Source organism: Sphaeramia orbicularis, chromosome 1, assembly GCF_902148855.1.
Source record: "Sphaeramia orbicularis chromosome 1, fSphaOr1.1, whole genome shotgun sequence".
NCBI classification, from domain to species: domain Eukaryota; kingdom Metazoa; phylum Chordata; class Actinopteri; order Kurtiformes; family Apogonidae; genus Sphaeramia; species Sphaeramia orbicularis.
The window spans coordinates 4,724,450-4,748,139 of NC_043957.1; the positions used below are offsets into that span (position 1 = coordinate 4,724,450).

The 23,690-nt window shown below is 36.7% G+C and overlaps 1 protein-coding gene across 1 annotated transcript; it reads left to right on the forward strand.

Annotated features, from left to right (window-relative positions):
• The first annotated feature begins 7,242 nt into the window (after nucleotides 1–7,242).
• Nucleotides 7,243–20,250, forward strand: LOC115421807 (CD209 antigen-like protein C). The gene is made up of 6 exons (XM_030137750.1): nucleotides 7,243–7,498; nucleotides 14,528–14,617; nucleotides 16,959–17,033; nucleotides 17,113–17,264; nucleotides 18,131–18,234; nucleotides 19,525–20,250. Exons 1-6 carry the CDS (start codon nucleotides 7,387–7,389, stop codon nucleotides 19,667–19,669), a joined length of 678 nt encoding a protein of 225 aa, XP_029993610.1. The 5' UTR covers nucleotides 7,243–7,386; the 3' UTR covers nucleotides 19,670–20,250.
• Nucleotides 20,251–23,690: the final 3,440 nt, after the last annotated feature.

The window sequence follows — 23,690 nt, forward strand, 5'->3', positions numbered from 1 at the left end:
TTTCCAATATCTTCTAGTCGAAGCCATTTCATTCACCTGTAATATTAAAAAAACCCATTAATCATAAACTGGCAAAAGTAAAATCTTCAGAACTCGTTTATTGCAAGAAATATGAAAGAATTTTGTATCATATGATGTGAAAATGCCCATAAATGTAAGCAAAAATGTTCAAAAGCCAATATGTAGCATAGTTCAGAAAGTTGACCTGATTGAGCAAAATGAATGTGATTTTTGGATTCAGCACCAAAATTATCCGAAATCAGCTCAAAAAACTTCAACAATAAATTTGTTGTTGACCAGTGTAATAGAAGTAAATAAAGACAAAACTGACTTTTTTCTCTCTCGGTTAAAGAGATTTTTGACATCTCATCACTCCCATTGTATTTGGGGGTTTGTAAAATAGAAATATGTGCACATTATGACTAGAAATCTGTGTTACCAGGTTAAAATGGCCATATGTTTATTGATGCCTTTGTTATTTTAGAAAATCCAAGACAAGGTCCGTAAAAAGTAAAAGCTAACACCTTTTTTTTTCCCCTATTATTTTATAACAGATGTATTTTCAAGTATATATTGTGGTTGAATTTACCAGTACAGGTGGTAAAAGTGTGTGCAATGAAAGTTAAAGCAGAAATGACATGTAAATGACTTGTATTGAGAGCAGAATAACATATATATCAGTGTATTTTTGTAGCGTCAATGGTGTTCACGTCCTTTAAAACGGTTGGAAATTCATTTCAGCTGTCGTCTGATGTGTCCTTTTCAGATTTTGTACTATTTTACGAAGCTGCGTCAGTGTGAAATAAATGGTTTTGTTTCAGCGTGTTGAGCCATAGTTTCCTTCAGCAACGTGTTTGTGTCTGTGTTGTGCAAAAGTGACACCGTGTTCACCGTTTTGCTCAACAGGACGTTTCTACATCAAATTTAAATGGTACGCAGAGGAAAAGCATCTAAATAATGAAGGAATGTTAACCCATGAAGACCCAAACATCCACTGTCCACCTAAACCATCTGCTGATCTGAACTATTTAAAACCTGAACTTCAATTCATGTAAATAATTGGTGTAAAATACAGTTTTTCATCTTTTCATTGTCATCACATATGAGCCATTTGGACGTTCAGAGGCTCTGTAGTTACCGTGGAAACACCGTCATCTTCTACAACAATGATTCACCAGTAAAACCCATGGAGTTGGATCAATGACAGTGGATGGACACACTGGGTTTATGTTCAGATGATGAGAGATTTGACTGAAAAATCACTTTTTATTCAATTTTCTGTTTTTGATATAATAGCTCTGAACTTTAATCTGAGCTTTTATGAACATCTACATCAGGGCTGTCAAACTCATTTTGGTTCAGTTCCATATTCAGCCCAATTTGATCTCAAGTGGGCCAGACCAGTAAAATAATGACTTAATAACCTATAAATAATGACAAATCCAAGTTTTTCTTTTTGTTTTAGTACAAAAAAACCCCAATTAAATTATGAAAATATTTACATTTTACAAAAAAAGATATGAATAACCTGAAAAAACAGAAATTTCATTAGAAAAATTTGTGCAATTTTAACAATATTATGCCTCGACTTATTATTTATACATGTACATTTGCACATGATGTTCCATAAACATTTGGTAACAGGAAGAATATTGTTAAAATTTTGGAGTTTGGAACTAAAATTTGAACAATTTCTACAATCGTCCATCTCTTATTATTAACACAACTCCAGATCACAGTGGATCCATAAACGCACAAAACATTTAGGAACAGGCAGAATATTGTTCAAATTGCACATTTCAGGTTGTTCATCTTTGTTTTTATTTGTGTTTATTTGCATTTTATTGTGAAAGAATAGTTTTGTAAATGTAAATATTTTCACAGTGTAATGTTATTTTTTTACTTAATTTTTTTCCACATACTTTTTCACAAAGAAAATTTGGAGTTGTCTTTATTTATGGGTTATTCTGTTGTTACTTTTACTTGAGATCCCATTGGTCTGTATGTGGAACCTGAACCAAAAGGATTTTGATAACCTTGACTGCTCAGGTTCATTTCTGCACTTTCATCCTGCGGGCCAGATTGAACCCTTTGGCGGGCCAGATTTGGGCCCCGGGCCGCATGTTTGGCACCTGTGATCTACATGATCAGTGAATTAAATGTAGGAGAATACATGATTTACACTCACTGGTTTGAGCAGGCGACATCACATCACCTCACCCCTATCCTGGCTTCCCTCCATTGGCTCCCTGTGTGTTTTAGAATTCATTTTAAGATTTTACTGATCACTTTTAAAGCCCGAATGGCTCTGGCCCCTAGCTATACAGGGTGTTTCAAAAAAAAAGTATACACTCAGAAAAAGGCCTAAAAAATGAAAGTTCCATAAGTTTCAGAAAATATCTATACGGTTATTGATAGACCAAGGTCTCATGCTTTCATCACCACAATGGCAGGTATCGGCCATACCACGTGAGTGAGCACAGTCCTTGTACTTAATTGGGATAGAAAATGGCTTGCGCACAGATATGAGAGGGTTAAAACAAGATCAGACACCACAATTGGAAAGCTTAGGCAGGTGCTTTAATGCTGTGTAATTTACAAGAAAATTCAGTTAACCCTTTGTCTTCCAGAAGCCTCCAAACTTTGCACCCAGGCTGAGCCTACCTTCACTTAAACAGCAAGTCCTTGCACGTCTGAAGGCCAGGAAGTGCAAATTTTTAAGGCCATGGTTCATTGATTTGTCAAAGAAGACACAGCCACAGTCCATTTCAATTTGCCCTTAGCTCTCCACAGGCCTAAAATGGACTGTGGTCTGACAAATGTAAACAGTGCTTCGTAGCTTCTGAGAAATTTACGTAGTCATGCCTGGATGGCTCAACCTGGGTGCAAAGTTTGGAGGCTTCTGGAAGACAAAGGGTTAACTGAATTTTCTTGTAAATTACACAGCATTAAAGCACCTGCCTAAGCTTTCCAATTGTGTCTGATCTTGTTTTATCCCTCTCATATCTGTGAGCAAGCCATTTTCTATCCCAATAAAGTACAAGGACCGTGCTCACTCACGTGGAACGGCTGATACCTGCCATTGTGGTGATGAAAGCATGAGACCTTGGTCTGTCAATAACCATATAGATATTTTCTGAAACGTATGAAATTTTCATTTTTTAGGCGTTTTTCTGAGTGTATACTTTTTTTTGAAACACCCTGTGTAGCTGAGATGCTAGTTGACAATGAGCCAGTACGCAGCCTTAGATCCTCGGGGGGGCAGAGGGCTTCTGGCTGTTCCAAAGTCCAGGCTTAAATCTAAAGGTGACCGGGCCTTTTCCATCAGGACCCCTCCACTTTGGAACGGCCTGACCCAGGAGATAAGGCTGAGGAATCAGTGACATCTTTTAAATCAAGGTCAAGGTTACTTTATTTGTACCCGTAGGTAGATTTGTTTTACAGTCTAGGTGATTGCATTGGCATGACAACAACACATACATTGAACATGTAAGATAGGCACTTGATCACACTTACAGACAGGACAAAAAGTGCTCAGTGTTCCACCATTCAATGGTATAGCAGCATGGATAAGGAAAAGAATAAAATAAATAAATAAGATCAAATAAATAAAAACAAGATGCAATAAAACACAATAAAAACCAGAAAAGATAAAAACAGTCTGGGATAAAAACCAGGATAAGAACATAAAATTCAAAAATTTGAAGTCACAAAAATAATAAATTAAGCAAAGAAATAGAATAAATAACTAAATAAGTTAGTAAAGTGCAATGTCACTATTTCTTATTGAGCTCAGTGACAGCGACAGGAACAAAGCTGTTTTTATAAACGCTGTGTCCTGCACCTGGGGACTAAGAACCTCCGTCCAGAGGAAAGGAGCTGAAATTCACCTAAATCACTTCTTAAAACACATTTTTATAGACTTGCTTTTATGTGATGTTTGTCCCTATTATTATTATTATTATTATTATTATTATTATTATTATTATTATTATTATTATTATTGGAGCCAAAATACAGTTTTGTTTGTTTATTCCTCTTTTTGTTTTGACCTTAATTTACTAATTGTTTAGTGGGTGTGGCTGTGATTGCCACAGTTGCAATTCATCTAGGGCGTGGCGAACTTACATATACCTGGTGTGTGAGGTGGGCGAGGTGTGTGTGAGGACAGCCCCAAACAATTTTCTGACCGTAGAACATGAAAGCAAGAGATTGAGTTGGTCGGCTTTTGGAATGTCTTCTTTTGTGTTAAGAGGCTTATTTTGTTTATATATCGAGAGTATTTAGAAAGACAATCGTGAACTGTGTTGAACTCTTGGACTTTCCACTGGAAAATAAATGGATTGGCATATCCAAACACAAAGAAGCTCAGCCGGACATTCATTCATTCACGCGTCGAAAATACAACAGGTTGAACCCTTCCACACCGTTGTAGTGGTTAAAGGTAAAGCCACTACAATTATTATTATTGTTATTATTATTATTATTATTATTATTATTATTATTACACAGAGTGTCCCAAAAAAATTGACATCATCTGAGATGTCCATATCGGAGTAACTACATGGTCAGGAGAAATGATACTTAATAGGATTGATTTTGGACATAAAATGTTTTATTCTACAAATTTCCAACATAAAATTCTGGGGGATGGTAATTTTATAATGTTCCAAAGTTATTACAAATGTTCAGTGTGTGTACTGTTCGTGACACAGCACACATCCAGTCAGTAGCGGAGTTCCTTTTTTCCGACACAAACATCCTTTTTCTTGAAACTTCTTATGCCACGTCCAAATCTGCTTTCCTGTCGGTGCCTGTTTATGAAACTTTCTAAGAAATTCACGTTGCACATTCACATTTGACTGAGTTTGATCATACTTCAGTACACAGAACACCTTTTCTGTTGCAGTAAACGTCATGTCAACAATAAAAATGATTCCACTTTTTTGAGCAAACAAATTTTAAACAAATTATTAGATGATGAAATGATGTAAAAAATTTTGGGACACCCTGTATTGTCCTCTGAATTTTGCATTTTCCAGTGAAAATCATGTATTTTCCTATATTTAATTTGCTGATCATATACATGTTCATAAAAGCTTGGTGTAAATTAGTTACTGATAAAATTAGTGGTTGAAGAGTTATTAAACATTTTATGTCAGTAGATGCTTTTGGTTGACGGTGGCTCTTTAGTGTGACTTTTTCAACGTTAAACCATGTCCTTAATGTCAATGACAGACATTCTTAGAAGCAATATGTAGGAAAATCAAACTAATGTAGTTTTTTTTTTGTTTTTTTTTGGCAATGTTGAATTTCTCCTCTGCTATCTTGGGGGGGGGGAATGTAGCAAAATTATATAAAATATGTAAAAAAAAAAATTATATGAAGCTCAAAACCATCTAATACTGACTGAAAACCTATGTAACAGTATGTAACAACAAGATATTTGCAGTTATTCATGTATATTTGTTTAATTATCATATTGATAATAAATTGTGTAGTGCATATTGTACAAATCGCTGTTCTAATTTGGTATATGGGATAGATAGATAGATAGATAGATAGATAGATAGATAGATAGATAGATAGATAGATAGATAGATAGATAGATAGATAGATAGATAGATAGATAGATAGATAGATAGATAGATAGATAGATAGATAGATAGATAGATAGATAGATAGATAGATAGATAGATAGATAGATAGATAGATAGATAGATAGATAGAGTTGTGGAAAAAATTCTTAGACCACCCCTTGTTTTCTTCAGTTTCTTGTTCATTTTAATGCCTGGTCCAACTAAAGGTCCATTTGTTTGGACAAATATTTTGATAACAACAAAAATAGCTCATAGTAGTTTAATTTCACAGCTGATATTTATCCATTTAACACGTTTTCTTGATAAAAACCAAAATCACTTCAGTTCTTCCATCATTATCTATGTCACTGTACTGACAAAAACAGTGCTTTTAGACATTCCATGTTTTCTTTTCTGTCTGTTTTAGTCACATGACACACACAGGAGTTAGGACTGGATTGCAGAACCATTGATTCTGAGGACTTTTGATGGTCTAATAATTTTTTTCCGTGACTGTAGATAGAGAGACTATACATAATAAATTAATAAAGTAGAAGTAAGTAAAAACAGAACTGGGTAAGGAATCTGGATAATTTAAACAAAAAGGTGAAATAATAAACTATAAAGTGCAAAGTCAAATGTAATTTTCCAGTAGGATGGAGGTGCATTATTATCACTACGAACCTCCTTCTGTTGTCCTTAATGTGTGAAATTAACCCTTTCATGCATAGTGGTCACTCCAGTGGACACCTGTTCTCCAGCTGTTCTCTTCTATGTTCATGGGTTTAGTTGTTTTAGTTCCATGTCCTCCTGAGACCCAGCAATACATTTTTGTCCTCTGTAGGGGCAAAAGTTTGACAGTTTCACTAAAAAAAAATGCTGTTCATTGCCAAGGACATTCCATTAAAAAATAAATAAATGAAAATAATTTTAAAAATGTATCTGAAAAAAATGTTGCATTGTGCAGTTTCCAATTAAAATAACTGTTTAATGTAAAAAAAAAAAAAAAAAATGTTCACTTTCCTAGGTCTCACAAGGATATCAACCAACACAGTGGACGCTCAGGCATGATCTACACTGATAATCAGACCATGACTGTAACTTTGCCGTTCTTGATGAACCTGATCTGCACCAACATGTTTGCATGTAAATCAACTGCTAATTTTCTCAAACAAAAAGTTGTTGTTTTTTTTGCATATTATCTCCATAACGGTGGATAATGGATGGATGGATGGATTATCTCCATAACTCCATAACTAGTATTAGAATCTGATAAAATGTGTGAAAAAGTGAGATTAGCTGCATTAAAAAAAAAAAAAAAAAAAAATATATATATATATATATATATATATATATATATATATATATATATATATATATATATATATATACACATATATATATATATATATATTTCATAGTTTTCACTCAGTATATCACTTTATGATGGTGGGTTTTAAATATATGTTTCTTTGCTTCAGAAATCAAATGCATGCTGTCCAGCTGAGTGGACATTTTTGTAACTCTGTGAAAAATAGATTCATAAAAAAAAATTCAAAAAATTCAGTCGCATTGTTTTTTTCATGCCTAAATAGAAATAAAAATACTCAGACAAAAAAATCTTGAGTGAGGTTCTCATAATCCATGCATAAAAGGGTTAACGTTTAAATTGAAGGCCATACATTACAGGGGATGACGTTTGTCGCGCGTGTCGACAGAACAGAGAGGAAATGATGCTGAGGATGATGAAAAATGGAAGCAGTGGGTGTGCAGTGACTCCATCAGTGAAGACAAACACACTCTGAGCATGGCCGTGTTCCTCCACGCCAGCACGTCTGACATCAGGTTCGAGGTCGGCGAATATGAGCGATTCTCCAGAGGTGACTCCGAGAAGGCTCCAGTGAAGACATGGAGGTCAAGTAGGTGAAGTCAGACTGTGATGGGACTGTTGGCTCTTTGAAGGGAGCCGTTCAATCAGGAGTCGTTCACTGAAAAGAGCCGTTCAACAGACTGGCTCTTTGATGTTTTTTGCATTACTTTGAAACACCAATGTTTTAATGACTAAATAGGCTACATGTGATGATTGACTTTACATTTTAAAGGTGTTTAATTGGCGCGGCAGTAAATATTATCTTACCGTAAAAAAGAATCGTTAGTTCAAATGTGTGGGTTAAATCCACGACATGAGAGGTGACATTAGACAAATGATGGAACTGGACCAAAAACATCACGGTACATTATGTGGACTAGTCCGTAGAATAAAAATGAAGAAGAAAATCAAACATTTTCTTAAGGTCAAGGTCAAGGTTACTTTATTTGTACCCGTGGGTAGATTTGTTTTGCAGTCTAGGTGATTGCTTTGGTATAACAACAAGACATACGTATGTCGAACATGTAGGACAGGTACTTGATCACGCTTACAGACAGGACAAAAATGTTATGAAATAACATTTTATTCTCCTCAAAACAAGAACAATAAATGTGTGTAAACATACGGAAAAAACTGCACAAAATACTGTTTAACCCTGACCATATTTTCAGGGGAAAAACGCCTAAACAGACATACCCAAAGTAAATGAAGAATTACTTATAATACTTATAATAATAAGGTTCATATGGATGTTCTTGGTGTCTGTGGACATTTACAGACCTCACAGAATCTATTCCCATTGTCTAAAATATTGTATCTATTACTATGCCTGAGTAAACTGGAACAAACTAAAAGAGAAATTAGAATTTTTTATCCTCGCCTGTTTTTTTTCGGCTGGATTGACGATGATATGCATAAATTAATTGTTCGTGTCGGAGATTTTTAATAGCGTATATTTCACCCCACAAAGATTAAAAATCATGTTTGAACATTAAAGTTTGCACTAAGATACACTTTTGATATACTTTTATGAACATTAGGGTCTAAACTTTGAGCAAAAGTTGAAAAAAACATCCATTGTCCTGATTTATTATATTTTTATAGTAGATGAATATTAATATAATTTTTTCGGCCTGCGGGCGGGCTGATAGGGCTAAAGGGGTTAATTAATCACTGCAATTACTTAAATACCTGAACTGTAGTGCAATTCTCAGAACAAGAACAGTATGTTGGTAAACATACAGAAAAAAATGCACAAAACACAAAAGTGATTTATCATTGCAATTACTTAAATACCTTAACAACTGTTGTGCATTTTCCCTCAGAACAAGAACAATAAATGTGTGTAAACATACGGAAAAAATTGCACAAAACACAACAGTGATTAATCACTGTTATTAATCAATTAAAAAAAAAAAAAAAAAAAAAAAAAGAACGGCTCTTTACAACGACTCGGTTCCCATCGTTCATTTCAAAGAGCCGTTCAAAAGATTCGATTCATTCGTGAACGTCACATCACTAAGTCAGACTGTGACGTGGAGGCAGCGGTGGAGAACCCCAGCTCCATCCAGACAAAGTCCTGCCCTGTATGGGTTCCACCTGTTCACTTAACTCTGGTAATTCCACTAATTATCCCATTTTCCTGATGAGGAGTTGTGCTCATCCAAACGGGCTGGTTCAGTGAACGGTTGGAACAAATACATGGTTGGACTTTGACTTTATGGAGCTGGAAGATCAGTCCCATGTTTGGTCAGTGTGTGTTTTGTTTTTCAATTTAAAACCAAAAATCTAAAAACAAAGAAACGACTAGTTTTTTTAGTTTTCATTTTCAAAACCAGAATGAAAAACTGAAAACGGTTTGTTTCCATTTCCCAATTTTGTGCTCAAATGAAAAATGGAAAAAATGGATAACGACCGTTTCATCTGATTTTGCTATTTTCAATATAGTTCAGTTTTCTGACCTGGAAGTAGTCGTTACGAGGGAAAAAATAAACAAACGGAATCATGGCCGGACTGGAGGAATATTTGGCTATAATTAAGCAGCTGTTTGATACAGAAGTGTATTGCATTCACAGAAAAAAAATGATTCAGTTCTGTTTTTCTGAATTAATTAATTCAGAAAAACAGAGGCGAATTTAATTCTTTTCAGAAAACAGTATCTTGTTAATTCAGAAAATTCCGTTTGTTTATTTTTTCCCTAGTAATGACTACTTCCAGATCAGACAACTGAACTATATTGAAAATAGCAAAATCGGATGAAACGATCATTTTCCGTTTTTTCCATTTTTCATTTGAGCCCAAAATTGGGAAATGGAAAAATGAACTGTTGTCCGTTTTTCTTTGTGGTTTTGAAAATGAAAAACAAAAAAATGAGCGGTCTTTTTGTTTTTTTGATTTTTGGTTTTAAATTGAAAAACGAATGAATGAATGGTACACGGATTAGTGTGTCTTTTGGTAATTGGATTTTTTTTTTTTCAGAAACAAAAGAAAAACTAGTGGTTAACTGATTTTCATTTTAAAATAGAAGAATTAAAATTGAATTTCAAGGCGTTTTTTTCAGTGTCAAAAATAGATAAACCAAATTTTAAAATGGATTGATTTTCATTTTCTCTTCCTAATAACAAAAAAGTTACTACATGATAGCAATGAAAAAACAGACCAAAAAACGCTTGTTTTTTTCATTTTCTGAGACCTAACGTTGTCATTTTCAAGGAAAGAGCACTAATGCTTAGGTCACAAAGATTCTTACAAGAGATGGGTTTGGAGGAATCTTCCAGTTCACATGAAATCTGGAGTTCGTAGACATTCGTGGAGGGAAGGGATGCACCCATACCACTTTTTTCCAGACCGAGTATGACTACTTACATTTGAGTACTTGCCGATACCGAGTACCGATACGAGTACTTAATAATCCCATTCCAGTTGTTTGTTCCTTTTGTAAATGTGCTTTATTGTCGTTGTCATTAGTCTGACTGGAACAAAGTGCTGCTACTGACATTTAATGTGTTGGAACGAGCGTTTGTCAATTAATCCACCAGGGGGCGCCGCTCTGAATTAACCATACTGGACAAATACCACGAAGAAGAGGAAAGTTTAATGAGAAGAAGAAGAAGAAAGTCAGTAATAACAAATATGGAGACGACAGAGGGAACACTAATGTGATACTAATACTGCAGCGTTTTCTCTGGTAAGGTTTAAAAGTTTAGCTTCAGCAGGAAGAGAAAAGAGAAATGAGTGAGAAGTTTGGTTTGTACTTCTGCTGGTGGGGGTCTGCACCACATGGGCCTGACTGGTATGGAATAACGAATGACCACTGGGGTTAGGGGGCTAGGGTTAGGGTTAGCGTTAGGGGGCTAGGGTGAGGGGGTTAGGGTTAGGGGTTGGAGGTTAGGGTTAGGGGTTATGGTTATGGATCTAGGGTTAGGGTTATGGTTAGGGTTAAGGGGCTAGGGTTAGGGGTTGGGGTTAAGGTTAGGGGTTGGGGTTAAGGTTAGGGGTTGGGGTTAGGGGGCTAGGGTTAGGGTTAGCGTTAGGGGGCTAGGGTTAGGGGGTTAGGGTTAGCGTTAGCGGGCTAGCGTTAGGGGGTTAGGGTTATGGTTAGGGTTCTAGGGTTAGGGGTTGGGGTTAGGGGGCTAGGGTTAGGGGTTGGGGTTAAGGTTAGGGGTTGGGGTTAAGGTTAGGGGTTGGGGTTAGGGGGCTAGGGTTAGGGTTAGCGTTAGGGGGCTAGGGTTAGGGGGTTAGGGTTAGCGTTAGCGGGCTAGCGTTAGGGGGTTAGGGTTATGGTTAGGGTTCTAGGGTTAGGGGTTGGGGTTAGGGGGCTAGGGTTAGGGGTTGGGGTTAAGGTTAGGGGTTGGGGTTAGGGGGTTAGGGTTAGCGTTAGGGGGCTAGGGTTAGGGTTAGGGGGTTAGGGTTATGGTTAGGGTTCTAGGGTTAGGGGGCTAGGGTTTGGGGTTAGGGGGCTAGGGTTAGGGGGTTAGGGTTAAGGTTAGGGGGTTAGCGTTAGGGGGCTAGCGTTAGGGGTCTAGGGTTAGGTGGTTAGGGTTATGGTTAGGATTCTAGGGTTAGGGGCTAGGGTTAGGGGGTTAGGGTTATGGTTCTAGGGTTAGGGGGCTAGGGTTAGGGGTTGGGGTTAAGGTTAGGGGTTGGGGTTAGGGGGCTAGGGTTAGGGGGTTAGGGTTAAGGTTAGGGGGTTAGGGGTTAAGGTCAGGGTTAGGGGTTAGGGGGCTAGGGTTAGGGGGTTGGGGTTAGGGGGCTAGGGTAAGGGGGTTAGGGTTAAGGTTAGGGGGTTAGGGTTAGCGTTAGGGGGCTAGCGTTAGGGGGCTAGGGTTAGGTGGTTAGGGTTATGGTTAGGATTCTAGGGTTAGGGGGCTAGGGTTAGGGGGTTAGGGTTATGGTTCTAGGGTTAGGGGGCTAGGGTTAGGGGGTTAGGGTTATGGTTCTAGGGTTAGGGGGCTAGGGTTAGGGGTTGGGGTTAAGGTTAGGGGTTGGGGTTAGGGGGCTAGGGTTAGGGGTTTAGGGTTAAGGTTAGGGGTTAAGGTCAGGGTTAGGGGTTGGGGTTAGGGTTAGGTCATTCATTATTCCATGCCATTTGTCATTCAGATCAGGAAGGCCCCTGCTCCGTACCCCTCTCTGTCTGGCTACTCATCCTCCATCACCTGGTAAACAGATGGAATGTCGTCAGAGTCAGGGCTCAAAATTAACTTTTTGACCTAGGAGCACTGTGCTCCTAACCCTAAAAAGTTAGGAGCACAGGCTAAAATCTAGGCGCACCACTATTATATAAAAAATTTGGAGAACAAGCAAAACTCTTGGCCATACCAAGTAATATTCCTATATGTATTTAAGCAATGTTAACAACCTAGAATAAAGTATTTGAATAGAGTATGAAAGAAAAAGCTTAGATTGACACAGGTGCAAAACAATTGTCAATGTGTGGTATATACTTTAGTTGGTTCTTGGAGAAGAAAGACGAATCACACCATTATTTGCAACAACCAACTTTTTTTATTTCATGGTCTAAAGGCCCTTAGTCACTGTGGTCTACACCACGCCTGAAGTCAGGTCTCCTTGACCTGGTGCCAGAGTGTAGGTACTTCCTGACCGCTGGCAGTGCATCGAAGTCATGCAGTGTTGGACCATCCGCAGAGATGCGCACGCGAGGGGGCGGGGACTAGATTTTCCGCTTCAGTCAGCGGGGCGTGGAGCTTGTTTATTTTCAGCTGACGAGTTACTTCTGCAGCCATTATTCTAGGCGCACGTATTAATTTTCGCTCATTTTTTTATTGGCGCACCGTGCGATCGTAATCTCAAAAACAGTCGCACTACCGAAATTCTCAGGCGCATGCGACCGTAATTCAGTCGCAGTCACGAGCCCTGAGAGTACAGACAGAACACTGCGTCTGTATCTGTCTGTGTCTGGAACGGTACTGTCAGTCAGCATTACTTTTATCACTCTCATTTATTTGGTTCAGTCTCCACATTCTTCACACTCCACACACATTATTCCTCCTCCTCATACCTGCTGCACTGAACTGGGAATGTCACACAGCTGTAAGTGGTATCGATGCATTTGTATCGGATTACTTTTACAAGTACACACACAGAATATTGGAGCCGATACCCGATACTTGTATCGGAATCGGTGCATCCCCAGTGGAGGGAGCATGTCTACAATGTCCAGATTTCATACAAACCCATCGTTTGTAAGAATCTTTGTGATCTATGCATTAGCGCTCTTTCCTTGAAAATCAACAACATCTGGTCTCAGAAAATGAAAAAAAAAAACAAAAAAAAAACAGGCATTTTTGGTCTGTTTTTCTATTTCTGTCAGGTCGTAACTTTATTTTTTATTCGAAAGAGAAAATGAAAATCAATCCATTTTTTAAAATTTGATGTGTCTGTTTTGACACTGAAAAAGAAAAACACTTTGAAATTAGATTTTAATTCTTCTGTTTTAAAGCAAAGATCAATTAATCACTAGTTAGTTTACCAGCCCACAGGCTGTCAGGGCTGGAAGCTATTGTCGTCATGTGTCGTCTGCTGTCGTCATCTGTCGTCCGTTACAAAAATTTCAATCTTCTTCTTCGAAACTACAATTCTGATCAACTTCAAACTTGGTATACAGCTTCTTTATGATGATGTCAACAAAAGTTAGTGAAATTATTGGGATCTGGATCTGATTCTGGATTTGGTGCCACTTTGAAAAATGTCCCCATTATAAGAGATAGGAAGTGGATGGATGCAATAACTCAGTAAATATAAATGATCTCCAGTGTAAATGTCTCCAGTCCAGCCCTGATGGGGAGATGACCCAAACATAATGTCCACATGCTGATCAGGATCTTCTTCTGCATCTGGGAACTTGTGGAAAATTTAACATTTCATGAGCACTTTTTGCAAAGTTGACTTTGGAAGGTGTCCTTTTTATGTATTTGTTTTATGTGTGGAAGTCTGTGTCTGTAACTGTTTAATGTACTGCTGCCCGTCTTGGCCAGGACACTCTTGAAAAAGAGATTTGTAATCTCAGTGAGGTTTTCCTGGTTAAATAAAGGTAAAATAAAATAAAATAAAATAAAATGAAATAAACATGTGCTCTTATGGGGAAAAAATTTCAATTGTCTTCTTTTCCGAAACGCCAGTTCTGATTGACTTCAAACTTGGTATACAGCTTCTGTATGATGATGTCACCACAAGGTATTGAAATTATTTCCATTCGGATCTGATTCTGGATTTGGTGCCACTTTGAAAAATGTTCCCATTATAACAGATAGGAAGTGGATTGATCCAATAAATCAGTATCAATGATATCAAATTGGAATTTGAATTTTTGACAGATCTGATTGGAATATGAGTAAAACATGGGCTATTTCTGTAATAGAATAAATACACAGAACTGGGTGAGAATAAATGTCATCTGGATACATTTTCCAAAGCTTTTAATTTGGCCGGTAAACTACAGGGCCATTGCTCCTATTTTTTTGTTTTGTTTCTGAAAAGATGAAAAGATAATCCAATTACCAACAGATACCTTGACCATGTTAGTGCTTCCCGATGCTTCACAGGTGTTCTGTTTTTGCAGAGTTGGGGCGCTTCAACGTGGTTCTGCTGGGACTGGGGCTGCTCTGTGTGGTCCAGGCGATCCTCAACATCTGTCTGAGACTGAGTCTGAGTGAGTGAAAGCACACTGTTCATGTCCATATGAACTCAAACAGGTTCACTTCGGTCGTTGTTCCTGTTAAAACAACCTTTTTCACTTTCAGAGTAATGAAGTCCTTATTCTGTGTACAAACACACGGACATTTAATTTAGTTTTGTTGTGTTTTTCTGTTTGTTTTATTACACTGGGTTACAAAAAAATGTTTTTTGCAAGTTGTCTCGGTTTTTTCAACTGAATTCGGACCATTTTGCACCGCTCAATCCAAAAATGACATCTGTTTTTTCTCAATCAGGTCAGGTTTTTTTGCTAATTTGATTTTGAAAAATTTGATCTTCTCACAAAATCTAATAATTAATACCAAAATAAGATTGGTAAGCACACTTTATGAAACTTGTGACTTGATTCCTGTTAGGTACAATGGTGTATTCACTGCAAATGTAGCAGAATACGTCAGGCTTATTTTTGCAAGATCTTCTAGTCGAAGCCATTTCATTCACCTGTAATATTAAAAAAAACATTAATCATAAATGGGCAAAAGTAAAATCTTCAGAACTCATTTATTGCAAGAAATATGAAAGAATTTTGTATCATATGATGTGAAAATGCCCATAAATGTAAGCAAAAATGTTCAAAAGCCAATATGTAGCATAGTTCAGAAAGTTGACCTGATTGAGCAAAATTAATGTGATTTTTTAATTCAGCACCAAAATTATCCTAAATCAGCTCAAAAAACTTCAGCAATACATTTGTTGTTGACCAGTGTAATGGACATTGTGTTTTGACTTTTTGACTGCGTAAACCACAAACCCATGGTGCATCTAGTGGTTATTTGAGTTCTGTTACAGTCTTAAGTTCAGTCGCCTTTAAGTTGATTTAATTTTGATGACAAATAGCTGCTACACTATCTATCTACAGCTGTGGAAAAAAATTATTATCCCATCAAGTCATCAAAAACAACAGTTATGCAATCCAGTCCTAACTCCTGTGTACGATCATGTGACTAAAACAGACAAAAGAAAACATGGAATGTCTAAAAGCACTGTTTTTGTCAGTACAATGACGTAGATATTGATATAAGAACTGAAGTGATTTTGGTTATTATTAAGAAAACGTGTTAAATGGATAAATATCAGCTGTGAAATTAAACTACTATGAGCTAGTTTTGTTGTTATCCCTATATTTGTCCAAACAAATGGACCTTTAGTTGGACCAGGCATTAAAATGAACAAGAAATTGAAGAAAACAAGGGTGGTCTAATAATTTTTTCCACGATTGTAGATGCATTTTGTAAGGTTCTAGGACACAGGTGTCAAACATGCGGCCCGGGGGCCAAAGGAACCAGTCTGGCCCTTGGGATGAATTTATGAAATACAAAAATTACACTAAGATGTGAACAATCCTTTTAGTTCAGGTTCCACATTCAGACCAATTCAATCTCAAGTGGACAGGAGCAGTAAAATACTATCATAATAACATAAATAATGACAACTCCAAATTTTTCTCTTTGTAAATGTAAATATTTTCATGTATTTACAATAAAACAAAGTATAATTTCGCAAAAAAAATTTTGAATAACGTGAACAAATATGAACAACCTGAAATGTCTTAAGAGAAGTAAGTATAATTTTAACAAGATTCCGCCTGTTACTAAATGTTTTGTGTATTTTTTATAATATAATGTGCATGTGTAAATGATAAACTGAGGCAGAATATTGTAAAAATTACATTTATTTTTTCAGTTTGTTCATGTGATTCACATTATTTGAAAGGATAGTTTGTAGATGTAAACCTTTTCATAGTGTTAATTAACTTTTTTGCTCTTAAACATAGAGAAAAGTTTGGAGTTGACATTATTTCTATATTATTATGTTATCATTTTACTGGTTCGGTCCACTGCAGATCAAATTTAGCTGAATGTGGAACTGAACTAAAATGAGTTTGACACCCCTGTTCTAGGACATGGGTGTCAAACATATGGTCCATGGACTGAAACTGGCTCACCACAGGGGTCCAATCCGGCCCATGGGATGAATTTGCGAAGTATAAAAATGATAAGATAAATCTTTGTCATTTCACCAACATTCTATGTACATAGTGTAATGAAATTGGACCACTTCCCCACACAGTGTAAAAGAGAAGGCACGCAGTAATAAAAAAAAACACCCACAGCAATAAAAATAGAACCAAATGTACACAGAATAAAATCAACAACATCTGCAAAAATACGCATATGTGCTAAATAAGTAAATAAAATATGTAAAAGTAAAAGTCTATCATACAGTTTTTTCTTCTCTTTAAATAATGGAAGGAAATATGAGTATCTTAACAAAACTCACTACTATTTATTTAACAGGAGACGCTTCTGTGGTGTCGTCAACACCTGGTTCCATTACACAAACGCAGGCCCCGCCCATTAAAGCGACTCGAGGTGAGGGAGACTTCCTGTTGGCTGTTGCATCATGGTGTTGAGACATGTGGTGTTGACACAGGCTGTTTGTGCTGCTCAGAGGCAGAGGCAGAGCGCTGCCCTCAGGACTGGCTGATGTTCGACTCCAGCTGTTACTACATCTCGACACAGAGGAAGACCTGGGACGACAGCCGGAGGGACTGCCTCCAGAGAGGGGCGGACCTGGTCGTCATCGGCAACCGACAGGAACAGGTGAAGGCGGGGGTGGGCTGTGCATTTAGTACCCCCCACCCACTATGATGTCATCTGTCTATCTATCTATCTATCTATCTATCTATCTATCTATCTATCTATCTATCTATCTATCTATCTATCTATCTATCTATCTATCTATCTATCTGTCTGTCTGTCTGTCTGTCTATCTGTATTCTACCATCCATCCATCCATCCATTTGTATTCTACCCATCCATCCATCCATCCATCCATCCATCCATTCATTCATTTGTATTCTACCCACTCCATCCATCCATCCATCCATCCATTTGTATTCTACCCATCCATCCACCCATCCATCTCTCCACCCATCCATCCATCCATCCATTTGTGTTCTACCCATCCATCCATCCATCCATCCATCCATCCATCCATTCATTTGTATTCTACCCACTCCATCCATCCATCCATCCATCCATCCATTTGTATTCTAGCCATCCATCCATCCATCCATCCATCTTTGTCATTTCACCAACATACTTTGTACATAGTACAGTGAAATGGGAACACTGCCCCACACAGTGTAAAACAGAAGGATTGTCATTTTGTTAATCTTCTTCTGTTGTAATTAGGAAAACAGTATTTACAGTTGGTATTGATATTACAAAAGGTAGGTGGTTTATTAAAAATGACATTTCCTGTGATAATGCATCAATTTGCAAAACAAATTATCAGTAGAACTTGCTAATTGGCTAAAAACATCAGCTAAATTATCATATTCTCTAAGTGGCTGAGGCTCGACATTAACAGATAAAACTAAATAAAACCTCAAAATGTCCAACGTGTTTATTGTGACGTCTCCATTTTCAGCATGTTTTTCATCAGTGTCTTGGTTTCCCTCCAGGCGTTCCTCACCGGGTTCACGGAAGTAGCGTGGGTTGGAATGACTGACAGGAGGAGGGAGGGGAGGTTTGTATGGGTGGACAGAACCCCAGTCAACAGAAACCAGTAAGTACACTGGAGGGATCTTTGCTTCAAAGCAAGATCAAACTCCAGTTGGTTTTGATTCAGCCGTTCTAGGAATAGAATAGGCTTTGTTGTCATTACACAGGTTGTGCAACAATTCTTTTTTTTTGAAACTGCAAATAAAATTTTAACAAAACTAGAGTAATGGGTTGGAACTGGGATTGGGCCTTAAAGGAGTGATATTTTGCTTTTTAAATGGAATTATGCATTTAAAACATTTCCCGGTGGTCTACATGAACTGTAAATGCTCTGCTTGGGTCTGAATTCTGGCCCTTTAAATGCAAATAGCCCCACCCCCTACAGGTTGTTGACTGTGTGTTATGTCCCGTTCAGCCACTTGTGTTTGTTAATACAACCAACAACTGAACATTTGAGGTAATTGGCTCGACGTTTGGACATGTTTTCAGTGTGGACTACAACCGCTGCAGCTGATAAACAATTATGTCGTACTTGGAGAAATGTTCGTCGGAAGTCTTGACCTTATATGTGCAAATGTTGTGATGTAACTAGTTATAAAACGTAACAAATTAAGCAGGAATTCAAACAGGTTGTAGAAATCCACTCGATTTTTGCCAGAATGAATATAAAGATAGTTTTGCAACACCTGGAGGGTTCAAATTCTAACTTTTGGGACTGTTAGGGTCCAAATACACAAAGAAATGAACCACAGACTAAGAAAAGTGGGTTTAGATAAATATGAGCCCTTTAACTCTTTCGGTGCCAGACAGTTAAGGGGCTAATAAGCCTTAAAAGTGCCACAGAATTTGGCCGTTCTTCAGTATTTCGCGTCGTTTTTGTAATCAAAGTCTGAATCGTCATCAGAACTCATTTTCTAGCAGATGGGACTGTTTTGACAGATCGCTGTGTTTACGATATTACTACAAAATGGCCATCTAATTTGCATATGATTTCATTCATAAATTCATTCATAAAATTTCCCAAGCAGAAAACGAAACGCGAGCTCTTCCTTGGTCAAAAAACCGCTCGGTAACATCCGACCGATTGCTACTTAGATTCAAAACGCACCGGACGCAGCCGATTCATTATTGATCGTAATTTGCAAGAAGATTTGAAAGAACGTCATCGAAATGTGAGAAAGAAATGGGGGTGGATGGTTTGTTTGTACACAAATATGGCGTGTTCTCCAAAGCCGATCTGATCGGCCCGTGGCACTTTAAAGGTTGTAATCGTAAAGCCGATTTAATCGGCCCATGGCACTGAAAGAGTTAAGTATTAATTGGTGATGTGAGCGGTGGGTTTGTGCGTCTGCAGGCTCCAGTGGGCACGTGGCCAGCCCGATAACTCCAACGGAGCAGAAGACTGTGGCGACCTCTACACCAGGATCGACTTCATCGGCCTGAATGACTCTGCGTGCACAACCCTGAGGCAGTGGATCTGTGAGAGAAAACTGTCCTAAATGTCACTGATAGGAATGTGATGAACACAGCTTCAACTGCACCTAATATTACTCCTCATGTATCTAATACGATGTGCGTTTCTATTCGAACAATTATCTGATATTAAGGTAACTTTTCACACCTTTTTGCGGAATCGTCAGATTTGTAGGGCTGCTTTATTTTCATTGTTAACCAGTTGAAATGTCAGATTTTAATGTCATTTTAGTGTCATAGAGGAGGAAATAAACCAGGGAAGATTACAGTTTAAGTGGTTGGAATTAGAACGTGATTGACTTTTTCCTTTCCTTAAAACACTCATAGTGGTTAATTTGGTCATCAGGGTAGATGGTGATTAACTCTTTATGCACCAAAGTTGCAATATTGCGACAAGCAACATGGCTGAATGAAACGGACAGCTTTTGGAAATCTTGATATCAAACTTGAATATAAAAAAAAAAAAAAAGAATAAAAATAACTTTGGTTCTTCAATTTCCTGAAGCCTCTAATCTAATCTAATCTAATCTAGTCTAATCTAGTCTAATGTAATCTAATCTAATCTAGTCTAATGTAATCTAATCTACTCTAATGTAATCTGATCTAATCTAGTCTAATGTAATCTAATCTAGTCTAATATAATGTAATGTAATCTAATCTAATGTAATATAATATAGTCTAACATAACCTGATCTAATATAATTAATTGTATCTAATCTAATCTCGTCCAATCTAATGTAATCTAATATAGTCTAACATAACCTAATCTAATCTAATTAATTTTAGCTAATCTAATCTAGTCTAATATAATGTAATGTAATGTATCTAATACAGTTTTTACATAACCTGATCTAATCTAATATAATCTAATTAATTTGATCTATCTAATCTAGTCTAATATAATGTAATGTAATCTAATATAGTTTTACATAACCTGATCTAATCTAATCTAATATCATCTAATTAATTTTATCTAATCTAGTCCTAAGATAATGTAATGTAATCTAATCTAATATATATAATTTTATCTAATCTAGTCTAATATAATGTAATGTAATGTAATCTAATCTAATATAATATATATAATTTTATCTATCTAGTCTAATATAATGTAATCTAATGTAATCTAATATAGACTAACATAATCTAATCTAATCTAATCTAAAGGGTTGATGAAATAGTTACAGACAAATAATTACCTGATGAATCACACAGCTCTAGATCAAGTGGATATTCAATGACAAATATATAGCAATTGTAATCTACTGCGTGAACGTATTTATGATTAAATATTTCAATACTACCACTGTAACCCACAAATATCATCATTATACATAATACACAGAATAAAAATGTCACTTTAATCAAGTATTATACAAATGTAATGTTTCACACAGGAAATAAACCTAGCCATTTTTTTATACCTACGACTATTATCTAATCTGTTTATTTATGGGATATTGAAACAAAGGGGAAGGGCCTCAGATCCGTAATGAAGCCTGAAATTAACATGTAATACCACTGATGGCCACTAGATGCTGCTCTAAAAAGAAAGCCCTCATTTCCCAGTGGATTTACATTGAAATTCTTTATAAAAATACTGTCATTAATTTTTTTTAGGACTCTTTCCCTTCTAATCAGCTTTATTGAATCAGTGTTCTGGTTGTTCTGTAAATATTTCTTCCGTTAATAAAATCTCAGGGTGAATAGAAACATTGGCTTTGGGCTTTGATTGACAGGTGTGATATTTTTGGAGCTTTATGCTTCTTTAACAAAATGTTTTTTTTTCAGATACAACAAGACTGTAAAATGACTTTGTTACACAAGTATTGATGAAATTTGCAGTTTAATGTGAGTAAAAAAAAAAAAAAAAAAATTCTTCCATGATGCCTCTTGCTCCCACAGCTCCTCCCCTTTCATCAAATATGGTCTTGTCCAGTTCCAAAAAGCTAACAGCAGTGACTGCAACACAAACTACTAACTTCACAACTATCCAGAAATCCCTGGGGGATGATACACAGACTATGACACCAGCCTGAAATGTTTGTTCTTCTATTGTACATGAGTGGAATAATGTGAAATGACAAACACTGGAACATTCTGGAAGTGTTCAAACTGAGAATGTGAATAAAATAAACTCTGAAGTCACAAGAAAACTGTATATCATGATAAATATAGCTTATTCCATATTAAAAATATCATGTAAGTGATAATTATCATTTTATTGCCCAGCCTTAGATTAATATCAATCAATTCATATTTATATTTAAACATAAAAATGAACCCACATCATTTAATGTAATATAATTTACTGTAGTCAGTTGTATTTACAAAAATGACTTGAAGACATTTTGTGGGTTTCCTCTGCACAACATCGCACACTGGCTCTATGATGGTGTCTATCAGCATGATTTTACTGATTCTAAAGATGATCCAGAACTGAAAGCATATTTTGATTAAATTCTTAATCCTCCTTATTTTTGATGGTCGCTCCTGACCTCAGTTTCTAACCGTCAGCTTTGGTTTTTACGTTCATTGTTTATTCCTTTCTCCTCGTTCGATCTGATAATAATTATCTTAATACATAATACATGAATAAGTTTCTTTGACAGTGTTCACACCAAGGTGGAATTATTCTTTAAACTCAGATTTTCTAGTATTAAGGCAGATAAAAACAGAATGTGACTGTGACTGACCTGCTTCAGGCTTCAACCACTCACCCTGTAGTAGAAGACCCTGCCTCTAGGTGGTGCTGTTCTACTGCAGGACACGGCATCTCCAACGGTAAGAGCAGCCTCGTACTGAGGTCAATGGAAAAACTGAACTGATAGTGTATTATATTGTCTGTTATTATTTTAACCCTTTCATGCATGAATTATGAGAACCTTAGTCAAGATTTTTTTTTTCTTCTGGAGTGTTTTTATACCTCAGGCATAAAAAAAAATTGCGATTGAGTTTTTTTTTTTTTTTCATGGAGTTACAAAAATGTCCATGCATTTAATTTTTTAAGTAAAGAAAGATGTATTTAAAACCCAATATCAGAAAGTAAAATGAAAACAATGAAATAAAACCATTTTTAAGGCTGCAATTTGATTGTTTTCTCACCTTTGAACATACTCTAATGCTAGTTATTACCTCATATAATATACAAAAAACAACTCTTTTTGTCTAACAAATAACTGATTTACACTTTAACATGTCCTGCAGATCAGGTTTATCAAGAGCAGCAAAGTTATTAGTAATGGTATGAATTGCAGTGTATTATGGGATGCTGCATAAGTATCCACTGTGTTGGCTGATATGGAACTAAAACAACAAAACCTATGAATATACAAGAGAACAGCTGGAGAAGAACTGTCCACTGGAGCGACCACAATGCATGAAAGGGTTAATGATGATCTTAACTGTCTGTGAATTCTCTATGAGGTCATATTTGCTGTATAATAATGTTGAAACATTGAATGAAAAATGCAACAAGCTCTTTGGGTATCAGTGACTCCAGTGTTTATTTCAATAAAAGACTTTTGCAGAAGACTAGCATGAAATACAATCACAAAACAGGAAACAGAACAATCATGACAAGTGTTGAAACGACTCTTGGATGTAAATTAGAGCGGCTAGGGCAACTTGAAGGTCTGTCACAGGGAAATAATTCGACATGTTGTGTTCCTGCACTGGTGTGTGCCTGTGGTGTAAACTCTACATGACGAGAAAACACTGTTTTATGTTTTCAGTCCTTTAGACGGTGACATGAGAGTGGAGTGTTTTTAAGATTTCCACTCTGGAGGGTGGTTTCACTTTCTTGCCTTTTCAACCCCCCAAAAAACGCTGTTACTGTCTAAACGAAAGGCACATCTGATAAAATATTTTGTCGTTTTCACCTGAGAGTGTTGTCGTGTAAACTGGGTCTCATCCTGCCCCCTCACATAAAAGTTTCCACAGCTAGGGAAAAGGAAAATGAAGTGCACAACAGCGGGAGACATAGAAGAATTAGTAAAGCATCTTAAATTTCAGTTTTTAACTGTATGGTGGTATGGTGTGACCCCC